Source organism: Dipteris shenzhenensis, chromosome 18, assembly GCF_047967505.1.
Source record: "Dipteris shenzhenensis isolate YYH24624 ecotype China chromosome 18, Dip_SZ_1.0, whole genome shotgun sequence".
Taxonomy (NCBI): domain Eukaryota; kingdom Viridiplantae; phylum Streptophyta; class Polypodiopsida; order Gleicheniales; family Dipteridaceae; genus Dipteris; species Dipteris shenzhenensis.
The window spans coordinates 53,937,289-53,951,441 of record NC_141613.1 but is presented as its reverse complement, the minus strand read 5'-3'; the positions used below and the strand labels follow the sequence as shown (position 1 = coordinate 53,951,441).

At 43.9% G+C, this 14,153-nt stretch overlaps 1 protein-coding gene across 2 annotated transcripts in view; it reads right to left on the bottom strand.

Annotated features, from left to right (window-relative positions):
* Positions 1–1,248: 1,248 nt before the first annotated feature.
* Positions 1,249–14,153, bottom strand: part of LOC147891425 (choline-phosphate cytidylyltransferase 2-like) — a 125,323-nt gene continuing 112,418 nt past the window's right edge. For both annotated transcript variants that reach the window (XM_087389317.1, XM_087389316.1), the window contains exon 8: positions 1,249–1,517. In XM_087389317.1, the coding sequence (XP_087245443.1) occupies positions 1,413–1,517 (105 nt within the window). In that variant the 3' untranslated portion in view covers positions 1,249–1,412. The remainder of the gene's footprint in view (positions 1,518–14,153) is intronic.

Genomic DNA, 14,153 nt, shown 5'->3' with positions numbered 1-14,153 from the left:
GAAGCTACTATTTTCTGAGCTTGCATTGATCATCGTCAGACAAGCAGTGAAGTGTATCACTAGGAGTTATTTGATCATCCAAAGACAATTGGCTTTGTTGTGCTACAGAGGTAAAGCATTGAACCAAAGCTTTTGCATATGCCACTTTGTGACGCAAATCTCTAAGATAGCTTTTACCAGTCTTTAATGATGTCGTGCATTGCCATGGCGAAATGACTCCACTGCCATGGCGAAACGACTCCACACCGAGTCTCCATCAATGGATGCATGCACAACGAGTTGGTGTATAAGAGCCTTAACCATAACCATAACCATAACCACTGATGATGCTTTTAGTCATTGGGTTCCGGCTACTTCTGATGTGATACTTTTCTGGGGTGCCCGTTCTCTTCTCAACTAATTCAGGATTGGCAGCAGCTTCCGGATTGTCTCCGCTTGTTTGGTAGACCTCCAGATTGCAAAGCCTTCACTAGAGTCAGGTCTTTCCTCTTCCTTTGCATCCCTGCAAGGCATATTTTCTACACCAATTGGGAGTTTGTACAGTGGCAGATGTTGTGGATGATCGGAATTATACGCTTTCTTTTCCACAGGCCAGGAGACTATCGTGCTATACTTAGATATAGCAGATAGTCTATATAGATCTTTGAAATCTTAGGAAGATACTATCCTCAGCAACTCCCTAATCTGTTTCAATATGTACATGGTAGTGTAATATAATCTCAGCATCTTGATATCACATTGCACATCCCTGGAGGTCACTCTCAAATCGGCATTTTAACCACCACATTTTCTAAACTAGGGGAAAACCCAGGGTCCAAAATTTAAACTAGAAAGCATTTAACAATTATGATTCTTACATATGAAGATGGAATCTAAGCCTTCTGTTGAAACTGCCCTCGACTATAGCCGACTGGTTAAACAAATCTCCACGAATTTCATCACCGATTTGGTTGACTATCATCACTGCTAGAATGCACCTCCATTTCTCTCATTAATTTAAGTTAAATGACAAAACATTCTTGTCTGCATGGCGTGCATCATGGCAGATTTGAGTATGCAAATGTCTGCAATGTATACATCCCAGTCTTTCACTAGGCCTTTGACACTACATCAACAGGGGACCAAATGTCTGCAATGTATACATCGCAGGTCCTTTGACACTACATCAACAGGGACCAATACCACTGAAATACTAAAATAATATCCTCAAGCTGTTTTTCAGAAGAATACCATGTAGCAATATGCAAGGAAAGGATTTTACATTTAATGTGGATGGAGTTTGCAAACCAAACCCTCATTTGGAATGAACAACAAATAAAAGACTGAAGACAAAGATCTTCTGAAGAATAGCAAAAACATATAATATGCAAGCAGCTTTGGTATTCTGCAATATCTAGTCAAAACTGATCATATCATTTCCCTGCTGCTGGGCCTGACAAAAGCTTGGTAGAATGCCGCCTTTTCTGTTGTTGCCTTCTGATAAATCCCTTTTGAATTCGCATTCTGATTGCACTTTCCTGCATTTAGTCAAGAATTTAGTGCATTCATCTACCTTGCATGTTTTTCTCAGAGCTTCAGAAAACAACGAATTTCGTCTTGGCAGATATGATTATAGCAATTCCATCCAGAACCAAGACAGAGAAGTAGATGCCCACCCTTACGTTTGACAATAATCAAGAGGGCTCTCTCTCTCTCTCTCTCTCTCTCTCTCACACACACACTCATATAGAAACAAAATAAAATGTCCTATTGATGTCCTCTGCTATGGAACAGACCAGATGAGGGTAAGCGTAGTAAATGGCTGCACCACTCATCACAGATTAATGGAATGGGTAAGAGGGTTAACCCTCAGACTATTTGTTTTCTAAGCTCGAAGTGTTCAATCATTTCTTTTTATCCTCCTACATCTCGAAGATATAGCCCCAGATTGCCTTTGAAACAACTCAAAAATAAATTGTAGAGAGCAAGAGGTTGAAAGTTCTGGATGTCGAACTTCCTTCTGATATGCTCATAGTTGCTGCAATAGCATAGTACATGAGCTTCATACACTCGTGCATAACTTGCAAATCCTCTGTTCTCGGCTTGTATTCTTCCAACGGCCAGTTTCGTCTTTTCTACACACACATATATATATAGAGAGAGAGGATCTAGGGAGAAAGGGAAAATAGGGGGGTAAACCATTAATAAATGCAAAAAGCATCTTGAGGTATGCCATCAGACATACGAAACGCTCGTACAAAGGGTAACTTTTATTCCCATGCTTAAAAGTGTATCAAAATCTCGAGCGGTTCCAAAAACAAGGGGGAAATGCGTATGTGTGCATGAGTGTGGTTACGCAGTCGGGGTAAAGTAGGAATCTTCTACATAGTGTGTGTGCGCGCGCGTGCGTGCATGTGTGTGTGTGTCTCTCTCTCTAATGTGTGTGCGTGCATGTGTGTGAGAGAGAGAGAGACCAAGTTCACACTTAGTTGCCAAGATCCAACACCCTAATTCAGTCCCACATCCATACCATATTCCCTCCCTTAGACTCTTGTTCTCTGATTATGTGCAGTATTGCATTACATGACCCCTTGATGTGCAATATTGCTTTATATGACTCCTTTATGTGCACTATTGCTTTACATGACCCCTTGATGGGTCGGATTTCTAGTCCCACTAAACCATTGTTAACCCCATGGGATAGCGGAGCCACAGTGGTTACCAAAGGTGCCACAATTAGCAGTTTATGCAAAGTTTCCTGTTCCAGCATTATGGCACGGAGCTCTCCAAATGGTTCAAGGTTTCCATTATATTTTTCAAGATAGAGGAGAGAAGAGGGAAAGGATGAGAGGAAGACAATGGAATTCTGTCTTGGAGCCATATGGGCCCAAGTGCTCGTAAAATGAGAAATAGGGAGAGTCATAAGGAGGAATAGGGTTGGCTTTCCCTTCAGACGGTGCTATGTATAAAGGAAGTTCCCCTCTTAAATTGCACTAGATAAGTAGAGGAAGCATGTACACGAGCTCTTTTTGGATTTTGTTGTTTATATGATGCAACCAAGACTGAAAAAATTAGAGAAATATGAGCAAAGTGACTAAGCACAGTAGAAGTTTGTACAATGAATACAAGTTACATCCTGTGCATAAACATAAGCATTTCCCCCTCATAAGTTGTAGGTCATCCTTCACCTTTGGGAGCAAACCCCACAAAATAGGCGTCACCATTTGGGACTTCTCCTAAGAAAATAAACGAATAATTCTTTAATAGGAATTGATTTTGGCCAAAGAAAGTTAAAGTGGTTAACCGAGAATAAGTATTATTGTTTTACCTTTGTGTTGCATTGGTAAAAGAGAACCATGGGGACGCCCACAAGGGACTAGAAATAGTCCAAGAACAATAATGTATGCATTAGACTATTCTTTAATGGGTTAAACTGTTGGATTTTGATTGTGGTGATGTGTGGGTCCAAGAAGGGTGCAAAAAGAGCCCTAAAGTCTAGGGAAAGCACCAAAAAGCCGGACCTACGAGGCAAAAAGCACCAAGAGGAGGTGGCGCCTACATATGGAGGGCCCCACAGGGCTAAAAGCCAGTGAAACAGCCTAAAAGCCAAGGATCTGGCTCCAAAAGCAAGCGAATCAGCTTTTAGAACCTCAAGAAAGCTAAAAGTGTAAAAAGCTCCAGCTTTTTGAGAAAGAAAGCCCAATCTAGGTTTAGGAAAGCTAGCCCCAGCTTTTTAGAAAGCTCTCCTTTCTAGTTGGGGCCAAGCCTATAAAAGAAGAGCCCCTAAGCTCTAGAAAAAAAGAGAGTTGTACTCAGCCCAAGCTCTTGTGAGCTCCAGTTGTACAAAAGTCTATTCTATTGCAATAAAGACCTTCGGAGGGGTCCAGCCCTTTTTCTAGGCCCTAGTGCTGTGTATTGTTTCTTTCCCTCACCTCCTTGCACTCTTCCTTGAAGGCGCATGAGCTTCCATAGCCTCACCAAGCTAAGCCAGTGAATTCCAGCGCTTAATCTGCATCCCTAGACTATTGCAACTAGTTCTAGAGCTTCCCTGTCATATGGCGGTTGCAGCCCAGGCTTCCTGTGTGCATGCTGCGATCTGTCCCATAGCCTCTCCAAGTGCTGCGATTCCATGCCAGAAGACCTTTCTTGCTGCGATCCAAGTTACTAGCTGTGTGCTATGCCCAAAGTTGTCCACAAACCATTCCCAGAGTGCCCAAGATCAATTGTGATTTGATTGGGAAGGTGCTCCTTTCCTCCCCTTTGCAGTCCAGCCAGCCCATAGCTCCCTGAGTTGCTGGAATATTATCGTAAAGGTGGACTTTGAGGTCTAGTTCCAGTTTCAATGGTATTAGAGCAAAGGTTGCCACTTTCCTTGGTGGTAACGGTCCCAGAACAAGAAGACATCCCCATAAAGATTTGACATGGCTTTAGAAAGAGGTAGTTCAGCCACAAGGTGAGCCGGTATGAGGCGTCCTATTGGACCAGATGAAGACCTTGATGAGCTGTTCATGTTGGGAAGAATCAAGGAGCTCCAGTCTTTGAAGCAGATTCCACGTTTTTGACACTTGTTTCAAGAAGAAAGAGATAAGGAGGTTCCTCCTCACGGAGAACAAGAAGTTGCTCAAAGCATCTCTTTTGCTTTGAGAGGATCTACCAGACTACGCTTTGCCTCAGGAAAGCGATCCAGATGCTCCCCTTCAGTTCGGAGAGGAAGGAGTCCCCAGCCCCTCAAAAAGCAGGAAAAGAAGCATCGACGGAGATCTCCCAGTTCTAGCCCATCCTCGTCCAGTTCCTCTTCCTCATCTTCTTCCTCCTCATCCAGTTCTTCCTCTTCTTCCCCATCCTGAGAGCGCTCTTCATCTAAGCGTAACCAGTTCTTTTCACCTTCTTTGGTTGCAATTTCTTGCAAGAACATTGGGGCTTTGGAGTTTGCTCTGCAATCTGTTGTTTGTTTGCAGTACATTGGGTCAGATTGAAGGACATTGCGTCACTTTTGTAGTACATTGAGACAGATTATCATACATTGGGTCACATTTGCAAAAATTTCAGCTAAATTTGGGGCTTTTTTGCATTTGCCCTCTTTTTGGCCTATTTGCCCTCATTAAATTTGGGGCTTTTGCCAGATTTGCTGTTTTTGCAGTGAACATTGCCTGTCACAGTCACATTTGGGTCGGATCTGCATTTGCCCTTTGTTTTGGGTTGGAAATTTGCAGATATTTGCTGTCATTTTTGGATAGCCAGCTTTTTGCAGTGATAGCCTTGAGGCTTTTGGGTTTTCAGGTCTCTTTCAGGGTATCACATTTGCTATGGCTGGCAACAATCAGGATCTATTTGGTGTTCTTCGTGAAGATGATGAGTTGGATGGCAACAACTATCCGATGTGGTCTTATCTCATGAAACATATTCTTGTTGCAAAGCATTTGTGGAATATTGTTTCTGGGGTTGATTTGAGGCCAGCCAATGCTACAGTGGTTGCCTCTACTGCTGGTCCCTCTGCAAGGGGTACTCCTCCTAATGCCTCATCTTCTAGCACTCCTGCTACTACTCTTCCAACTCAGGAACAGACAAGATGGGATGCAAGAGATGCAAATGCACATTCATGTATTGCTTTATCATGCAAGAGAATCATTATTCCACACATCCGGTCTTGCAGGACAGCAAAGGATGCTTGGGATAAATTGGCTTCTCTCTATCAGATTCGCAATGAGGCACGTGTTGCATATTTGAGAAGGAAATTACAGGGAGTCAGCATGAATGAAGGTGACTCTATGGATGCATACCTAACAAAGGTCAAGGACCTCATGGAACAACTTGCCAACATTGATGAGGTGGTGCCAAATTCACGGCTTCTTAGTACCACATTGAATGGACTGCCAGATACATATCAAGGGTTTGCTACAACCCTTCGATTAGTGGCCATGGGTAATCCAGACCACTATTCTTTTGATCAGCTAGTTACTTTGCTTTTGAAGGAGGAGCAAAGTAGAGCTAATAGACAAGCCATTATTCCTGATCATGCATTTGCTTCACAGCAGACAGGAAGAGGCAAGGCTTCCAAGCCTATGGGCAAGCCAAAATCTGCGCATAGCAGCTACAATTCCTCCCATGCATCTAAAAATACAGCAGAAGAGATGCAACTATTGTCGCAAGCCTGGACATGACATTTCAGAATGTAGGGAGCGCATTGCTTCGGAGAAAAAGAAAGCAGGATTGACAGTTAATGCCTCACATGCTATTGAATCCCATGAGCCAGCAGATGCTTCACATGCACATGCTCTTCCGGATGGTTGGGCATGGGCTGTCCATTGCTCATTTGATCCCTCCAAAGCTGATGCACTCTTTACTGCTAATGACGCTCAGTCTTGGTATTTTGATAGTGGTGCCTCCAAGCACGTCACATCTTGCAGATAGTTGTTTCACTCTTTAGCTGATGCACCTCGAGGGGGGATTGTTACATGTGCTAATAATGCTTCATATCATGTAAAAGGAATTGGAGATGTGCAGCTCACATCCATTTCAAGCCATCCTGTCACTCTAACAAATGTTCTTTTCGTGCCTGGAATTGAAGTCAACTTGATTTCAATTTCAGCAATTGCCACTTCAGGTTTCAGAGTTATTTTTGATGGCTACAGATGCCTAGTATATGATCTTCGTGATGACAATGCCATAGTTCTTACTAGCACTTCGCAAAAGCGGCTTTATCACCTTGATCATCACTCAGCTGCACTTTCTATTGAAGCATTGGCTATTTCAGATTCACAGCTTGCTGAAACTCATCTTTGGCATGAGAGAATGGGCCATCTCAATTATGAAGCTCTTGCAAAGCTACATTCACAGCAGATGGCAAATTATGTACCTCAAACTCACACAGTTTCCAGACATGTGTGTGAGGGTTGTCTTTTGGGTAAGATGCATCGGTTTCCTTTTGAAAAGAATTGTCCAAAACTCTCACAGAGGAAATTACAGCTAGTGAGCAGTGATGTCTGTGGCCCAATGAGGACAAATGCCATTGGGGGGTACAAATATTTCATGACTCTCATTGATGATTTCACAAGATATTGCTGGGTATATCCTTTAAAAGCCAAATCTGAAGTTTTCTCATGCTTTCAGAGGTGTCTGAATATGGTTGAGAATGAATCAGGATGCAAGCTTGTCACCCTCAACACAGATAGGGGGGGAGAGTATATGTCAAAGGAGTTTGATGCATTTCTGTCTTGACGGGCATTATTCACTCATGTACTACTCCTTACACTCCTCAACAGAATCCTGTTTTTGGAAGAAAAAACAGGTCCACAATGGAGATGGCCAGATGCATGCTTAAGCCCAAGTCTCTGCCCAATAAATTTTGGCTTGATGCAGTGATGTGTGCCAACTATGTGCTGAATAGATCACCTACACGGGCATTGCAGAGTGTTACACCTTATGAAGAAAGGAAAGGCAGGAAGCCTTCACTTTCACACATGAGAGTTTTTGGGTCTCTTGCATATGTTCATGTACCATCACCGCTGAGACATAAGCTTGATGACAAGGCAATCAAATGCATATTTATTGGTTACAGCCAGGAGAGCAGAGGGTATCGGTTATACCAACCAAATACCTGGAAGATTATTGTCAGTAGAGATGTAATCTTTGCTGAACATTCAGCTTCTCCTCTTGTGGACTGCAAAGCTAAGCCAGATTTTGACATGTTTGATGCCTTTGAATCTTGGTTACCACTGCCATCCTCAGAAGAGGACTTTGACCAGCAACATGAGCCTCCTGCAGGCCCTCCAACAAGCAATAATCAGCCACTACCTCATGCTGATTTGCAGGTTTCTCTTCCCGCACAAAATGATCCCACTATTCATGATGCAGTCATTGAAGAAAGAGCTGTCAATAGACAACAAAGGCACGTTCCCAGATGGCTTCTTGATACATTGAGAGACAGCAAACAAGATCAGCCTTTTGCTGCCTGGACAAGATCAGGGAATAGACAGCATGGTCACTTTCTTGAGTTTTCACTCCTTGCTACAGCTTGCAATGAAGAGCCTTTGTGCCATAAAGAGGCTTTTGACAGCAAAGAGTGGATGGATGCAATGAGGGCTGAGTTACATTCCATTGCTAAAAATGACACATGGAAATGATCTCCCTCCCGGCAAGCATGCCATTGGAACCCGCTGGGTCTACAAATTAAAAAGGAAATCTAATGGCAGCATAGATCGATACAAAATCCGTCTTGTTGCAAAAGGGTATGCCCAACAACAAGGCATTGACTTTGAGGAGACATTTGCTCCCACATCCAGGATTACTACCATTAGATGTGTCATTGCCATTGCAGCCCATCATCATTGGCAAGTGCACCAACTTGACATCAAGACTGTTTTTCTTCATGGGGATCTGCAGGAAGAAGTATATGTCACACAACCTCCTGGCTTTGAGGTTGTTAATTCTGAAAATAAGGTATGCCGGCTTAGAAAATCCCTTTATGGTTTGAAGCAGCCACCCAGGGCATGGTATGCCAAAATTCATGCACACTTACTATCCCTTGGTTTTCAGAATAGCCCCACAGAACCCACTCTTTATGTCCGCAGAAGTGGATCTGATTTTTTAGTGCTGATTTTATATGTGGATGATATGCTCATCACGGGCCCAGATACTCATCAAATTGCAGCTTTCAAGGCTGATTTGCAGCAGGTTTTTGAAATGTCAGACACGGGACAGCTCCACTATTATTTGGGCATTCAGTTTGCTCATGTTGAGGGGGGTATCATGATGTCTCAGTCCAAGTATATTGGACAGCTCCTTGAACGTTTTCAGTTTGAGGATTGCAAGCCAATCTCTACTCCAGTGGACCCTGGCTTCAAATTCTCAGCTCATGATGGAAGCCCACCATGTGATATCACTTACCATGCATGCTTACACGGATAGTGACTGGGCAGGATGTTCCGACGCCAGAGTGTCACATACTGGCAATTGTTTTTTGCTTGGCAATTCATGTATCTCTTGGCTTAGCAAGAAGCAACCAACAATTGCCACATCTAGCTATGAGGCTGAGTACAGGGCAGCTTTCACCGCTACAGTAGAGTGTATTTGGCTTCAATAGTTACTTACAGATCTTGGTATACACCAGACATCCTCCACTATGGTCTACACTGACAACTAGAGTGCTTTGGCCATTGCGCGTAACCCAGTGTTTCATGCGCGTACCAAGCATATTGAAGTTCACTATCATTATGTTCGGGAGCGGTTGTCAGCAGGAGACATAGAGTTGTCCTACTTCCCACAGAGGACAACATAGCAGATATGTTTACAAGGGCACTTCCTCGTCCCAAGTTCGAAGTCTTCCGACAGGCTTTACACTTGGTTCCCTTCGTTACATGATCTCACATCCCTTGTACATTCATAGGTGGCTATATCCTTTTGGATGAACATGTGCCACCATGACCAGAAAATACCAGGCATTCTGAGATGTTTCCAGAGTACTTCAGCCCATCCCATGGAGGGGGGTTTATAGGCCATCTCCTGGTGGTTCTAGTGATGCCCTATAAGCCATGGTATGTGCCTTGAAGGCATAAATATAGGCACTTGTAGTGTTAGTGCCTTTTAGGCCACATAGGACATTTAGACCTATGACACTTAGGACACTTAGTCCTAGGTCTGGGTACTTGTACCTTGTACTCCTTTTTTTTTTCATTATCCTAGTTTTGACGTGACGGCTAATCTATCGACTCCTTTGCAATCTGCACTCTCTCTTTTTCAATCGATCCTACAGCATTATCTTATTGGAGCTGATTTTACAGTCAAGACAGACCATCAGAGCCTCATATTTTTCTTGACGCAGACAAAGATCTCCGAAAAGCAGATGAAATGGGTAAACTTCTTGTCCATGTTTCACTTTCAGATTGTCTACACTCTAGGAGCTCGAAATAGGGTAGCAGATGCCTTAACCAGAAGGCCCAAATTGAATAATGTTACCATAGCATATCATCACGATCTAGAGGTCATGAAAGAGCTATATTTACAGGATCCAAATTTCTGAGAAGTTATGAGGAACATCTTGCAAGGGGAATCATCCAGTCAATATTCATTAAAGGATGGTTTTCTCATGAAAGATGATCATTTGTGTGTGACCCAAGACATGCAAGCCAAAACTTTGGAAGAATGTCATGCTCCTCCTTATGCAAGGCATCGAGGTATTTTGTCTACTACAGGCCACAGTATTGGATCTTTTCAAGTGTTATGCATCCGAGTAGAAAGTCAAACTCGTGGAATTTGCATACAGTAACAATGTTCATAGCTCCAAAGGAAAAGCCCCAGTCGAAGTTATTTATGGAAAGGTGATTCTACCACCCATCCTCAGAACAAAGGACGAGATATTTGCAGCCGACCAGTATGTCCGAGACTTAGATACAGCTTTCTCTCAAGTATGGGCAGCGATGAAAGATCTCAACAAAAGCAAAAGAAGGCACCGGACAAGCTCCGGAGGGAAATGAACCTCCAAGAAGGAGACTCGGTCTTACTAAAGTTTGAAAAAGCATGACTGCGAAAGATGAAAGGAAAAGAGAAAAGTATACCCAAAGTTGTCTCCCCAATTTTATGGACCATTCAAAGTTAGTGAGGCCATAAATGAAGTGGCTTTTCGACTAGAGCTGCCCGAGACTTGGAAGATTCACAATGCTTTTCATGTGAGTCTTCTAAATAAGTATCAAGGACCAGAACCTATAGAACCAGTTCAAAAAGAGCCACCAAAGGTGGAAGAGATGGAGGAAATCCTCCAACTAGAACAAATCGTGTATCATACAAAGAAGCAAGGACCGAGATGCAAGGTTATCCGTAGATACCTTGTCAAGTTTAAGAATTATTCAGCACTTGATGCCAAGTGGGTTGATGAGAAATTCTTTACAAAATATCCTCAAGTTCTATAGTCGTATCAAGAATCTTTTCAGTAGAGGAGAAGCCGAGGGGGATGTCACCATTTGGGACTTCTCCTAAGAAAATAAAAGAATAATTCTTTGATAGGAATTGATTTTGGCCAAAGAAAGTTAAAGTGGTTAACCAAGAATAAGTATTATTGTTTTCCTTTTGCGTTGCATTAGTAAAAGAGAACTATGGGGACGCCCACAAGGGACTAGAAATAGTCCAAGAACTAGAATGCATGCATTAGACTAACCTTTAACGGGTAAAAGTGTTGGATTTTGATTGTGGTGATGTGTAGGTCCAAGAAGGGTGCAAATAGAGCCCTAAAGTCAAGGGAAAGCGCCAAAAAGCGAGACCTACAAGGCAAAAAACTCCAAGACGAGGTGGCACCTACATATGGAGGACCCCACAGGGCTAAAAGCCAACAAAACAGCCTAAAAGCCAAGGATCTGGCTCAAAAAGCATGCGAATCAGCTTTTAGAACCTCAAGAAAGCTAAAAGTGTAAAAAGCTCCAGTTTTTTCAAGAAAGAAAGCCTAATCTAGGCTTAGGAAAACTAGCCCCAGCTCTTTAAAAAGGTCTGCTTTCTGATTGGGGTCAAGCCTATAAAAGAAGAGCCTCTGAGCTCTAGAAAAAAAGAGAGTTGTACTCAGTCCAAGCTCTTGTGAGCTCCAGTTGTACAAAAGTCTATTCTATTGCAATAAAGACCTTGGGGGGGGTCCAGCCCTTTTTCTAGGCCCTAGTGCTGTGTATTGTTTCTTTCCCTCACCTCCTTGCACTCTTCCTTGAAGGTGCATGAGCTCCCATAGCCTCACCAAGCTCAGCCAGTGAATTCCAGCGCTTCGTCTGCATCCCTAGACTATTGCGACTAGGTCTAGAGCTTCCCTGTCATACAGCCCAGGCTTCCTGTGTGCACCCCAAAGTGCTGCGATCTGTCCCATAGCATCTCATGCAAGAAGACATTTCTTGCTGCGATCTGAGTTGTTAGCTGTGTGCTATGGCCGGAGGTGTCCACGAACCCTTCCTAGAGTGCCTAGGATCAATTGTGATTTGATTAGGAAGGTGTTCCTTTGCTCCCTTTTTGCAGTCCAGCCAGCCCATAGCTCCCTGAGTTGCTGGAATATTATTGTAAAGGTGGACTTTGAGGTCTAGTTCCTGTTTCAATAGGCCAAAGGGAAGAGGGAAGAAATATGCATAAAATGAAGTCCCCCTGGATCAAAGAGTCATGTCATTGAACAAGGGTTGCGTCAGACCTTATTGTGTCATGAGTTGACATCACCTCGGCTCATAAAGGAGAGCTACTGTTGTAACCGGCCTTCTAAGAACTAAACAGCCATTTCTGTTTACCTCGGGATCTGCGCCAGCAGCCAAACACCGCCTTGGGATGCGTGCCTGCAGCAAGGCTGCCTCGAAGAACGTGCAAGAGGGGAGGGAGCAGCCAGAGCAGCAGCAAAACAGCAGCAAGAGCCAGGGAATGCAACGAAACTGAAGGGGGAACTTCTGCTAGACTTGCTAGACTCTAGCCTCAAAAGTGGATGTGAAGGATATTGGGATTGCCATCACTTGCATGCATCCTCTATTCTCACCTTGACAATCTTGGCCCGAATTTGTTTGTTTCTTCTTGGAGAATTGCTCTTTGAGGTGATGCATTCTTAGTTTCCCTCTGGTAAGCATTGTAAACTTGCCTTACTTAGTTGTGCATTATCATGTGCCTATTCTAATTTGATAGCTTGTATCTGGTACAGTCCATCCCACTGTTGATTTTTTAAAACTATTGATCTTAGCTCTTCCCCTTGCCTCAACAACAAGTCTTTCAATGAGCCATACTCCATACACGTATCCGATGTATTTCTCGGCACAAAGGTATGTGCATGGGAGTCAATCCCAAGGGGTGAAATGGTAAGAGCAGTCCATTGAGAGCTAGAGGTCATAATACACCTTGTCCACTTCAATTGGTTTTCAAGGAAGTGAAGAAAGCACACAAGGAAGGTAAATGGGCAGTCTACAGGGATGGGCAAGCTTTTAATTCAAGATTTCAAATCTAAACCCAAAGACTCTCAGTCTTAAACTGATGTTATCCAAGCCGTTTTTCTAAGATACTATTAGTATCTAGTCATGCATCTAAATAATTGGGTCTGAGCTGCTCCCTCAACTCTCTAGGTATTTAGATGTATCTGCAATATTTTGGTGTGTGCTTTGTCTCATTGACCCGTGAGGTCTTCTGCAGACGTTAATCTCTCTCTCTCTCTCTCTCTCTCTCTCTCTCTCTCTCCGTCGCTCCCCCCGTCCGTCCCTCGTCGCTCCCCTCGTCGCTCAGCTCGTCGTTGCCCAGCCCGCCGCTCTTCACTTCCCCACTTCCTCTCCCCACTCTTGGCTGGGCTGTACCCCAGGCCTAGCCAAGGGGTTAGTCCAGCCAAAAGGGGGATAGTCGATATGGCCAGCCCATCCTCCCCTCATCCCCCCAAGCTTTACTCCGCCATGGTAGCCACAACCCCTGCTCCCTTCGACAGGACGTACTCTAGGTATAAGATTCAACCTCCCCCGATGCCGACCAAGCCGCAAGAGCAGATTTACCATCTCCAGCAAGAAGTGCGAGACCTGAGGTCCCAGCTCACCCAAGCCCTAGCTCGTATTGCAGCTTTGGAAGGCCCAGGGAAGCAGGAGATTATTGCAGCAGCCGTACAAACATGTAAAGCTGAGCCCCCAACATCACAGCTGATTTCCACGGTTAGAGAGCTCATCCAGGTGAGTGACGGCTGAACCCAAGGTTGACATCCAAACAGAGATCCAAGAACATCACCTTCGGAAAGAGAATGCTATGAAGATTCGAATAGGGGGAATACCCGATTGGCAGCACGAGGATGACACTTTCGAGGAGGCAATCGACAGAATCAAGGCAGCAGTCCCGGCCATTGATTGGTCAGCAAGCCCAACTGATGACAAGAATGATGATGAAGAGAAGTCTTCCCCAGTTTATTTATCGCCTAGGAATGGACACGTTGTCATAACCTTCAACTCGAAGACACTCAGGAAGAGGATTCTACGACAATCCTATAAGCTGAAGGGGAGAAAGATGTGGATTGCTGAGGAGCTTACAAGAACCCAACTGAAGAACAAAGCTACCGAGCTTGCTAAGGTTCGGGCAGCCAAGGAAGCAGGAAAATGGGCAGTATATCGTGCCGGTCTTGCAGTGATTAGAGAATTTAAGACAAAATCTAAAGACCCTCAGTCTTAAACTGATGTAATGGCCACTCCATAGCCTAGTACTTAGTTCCTTTT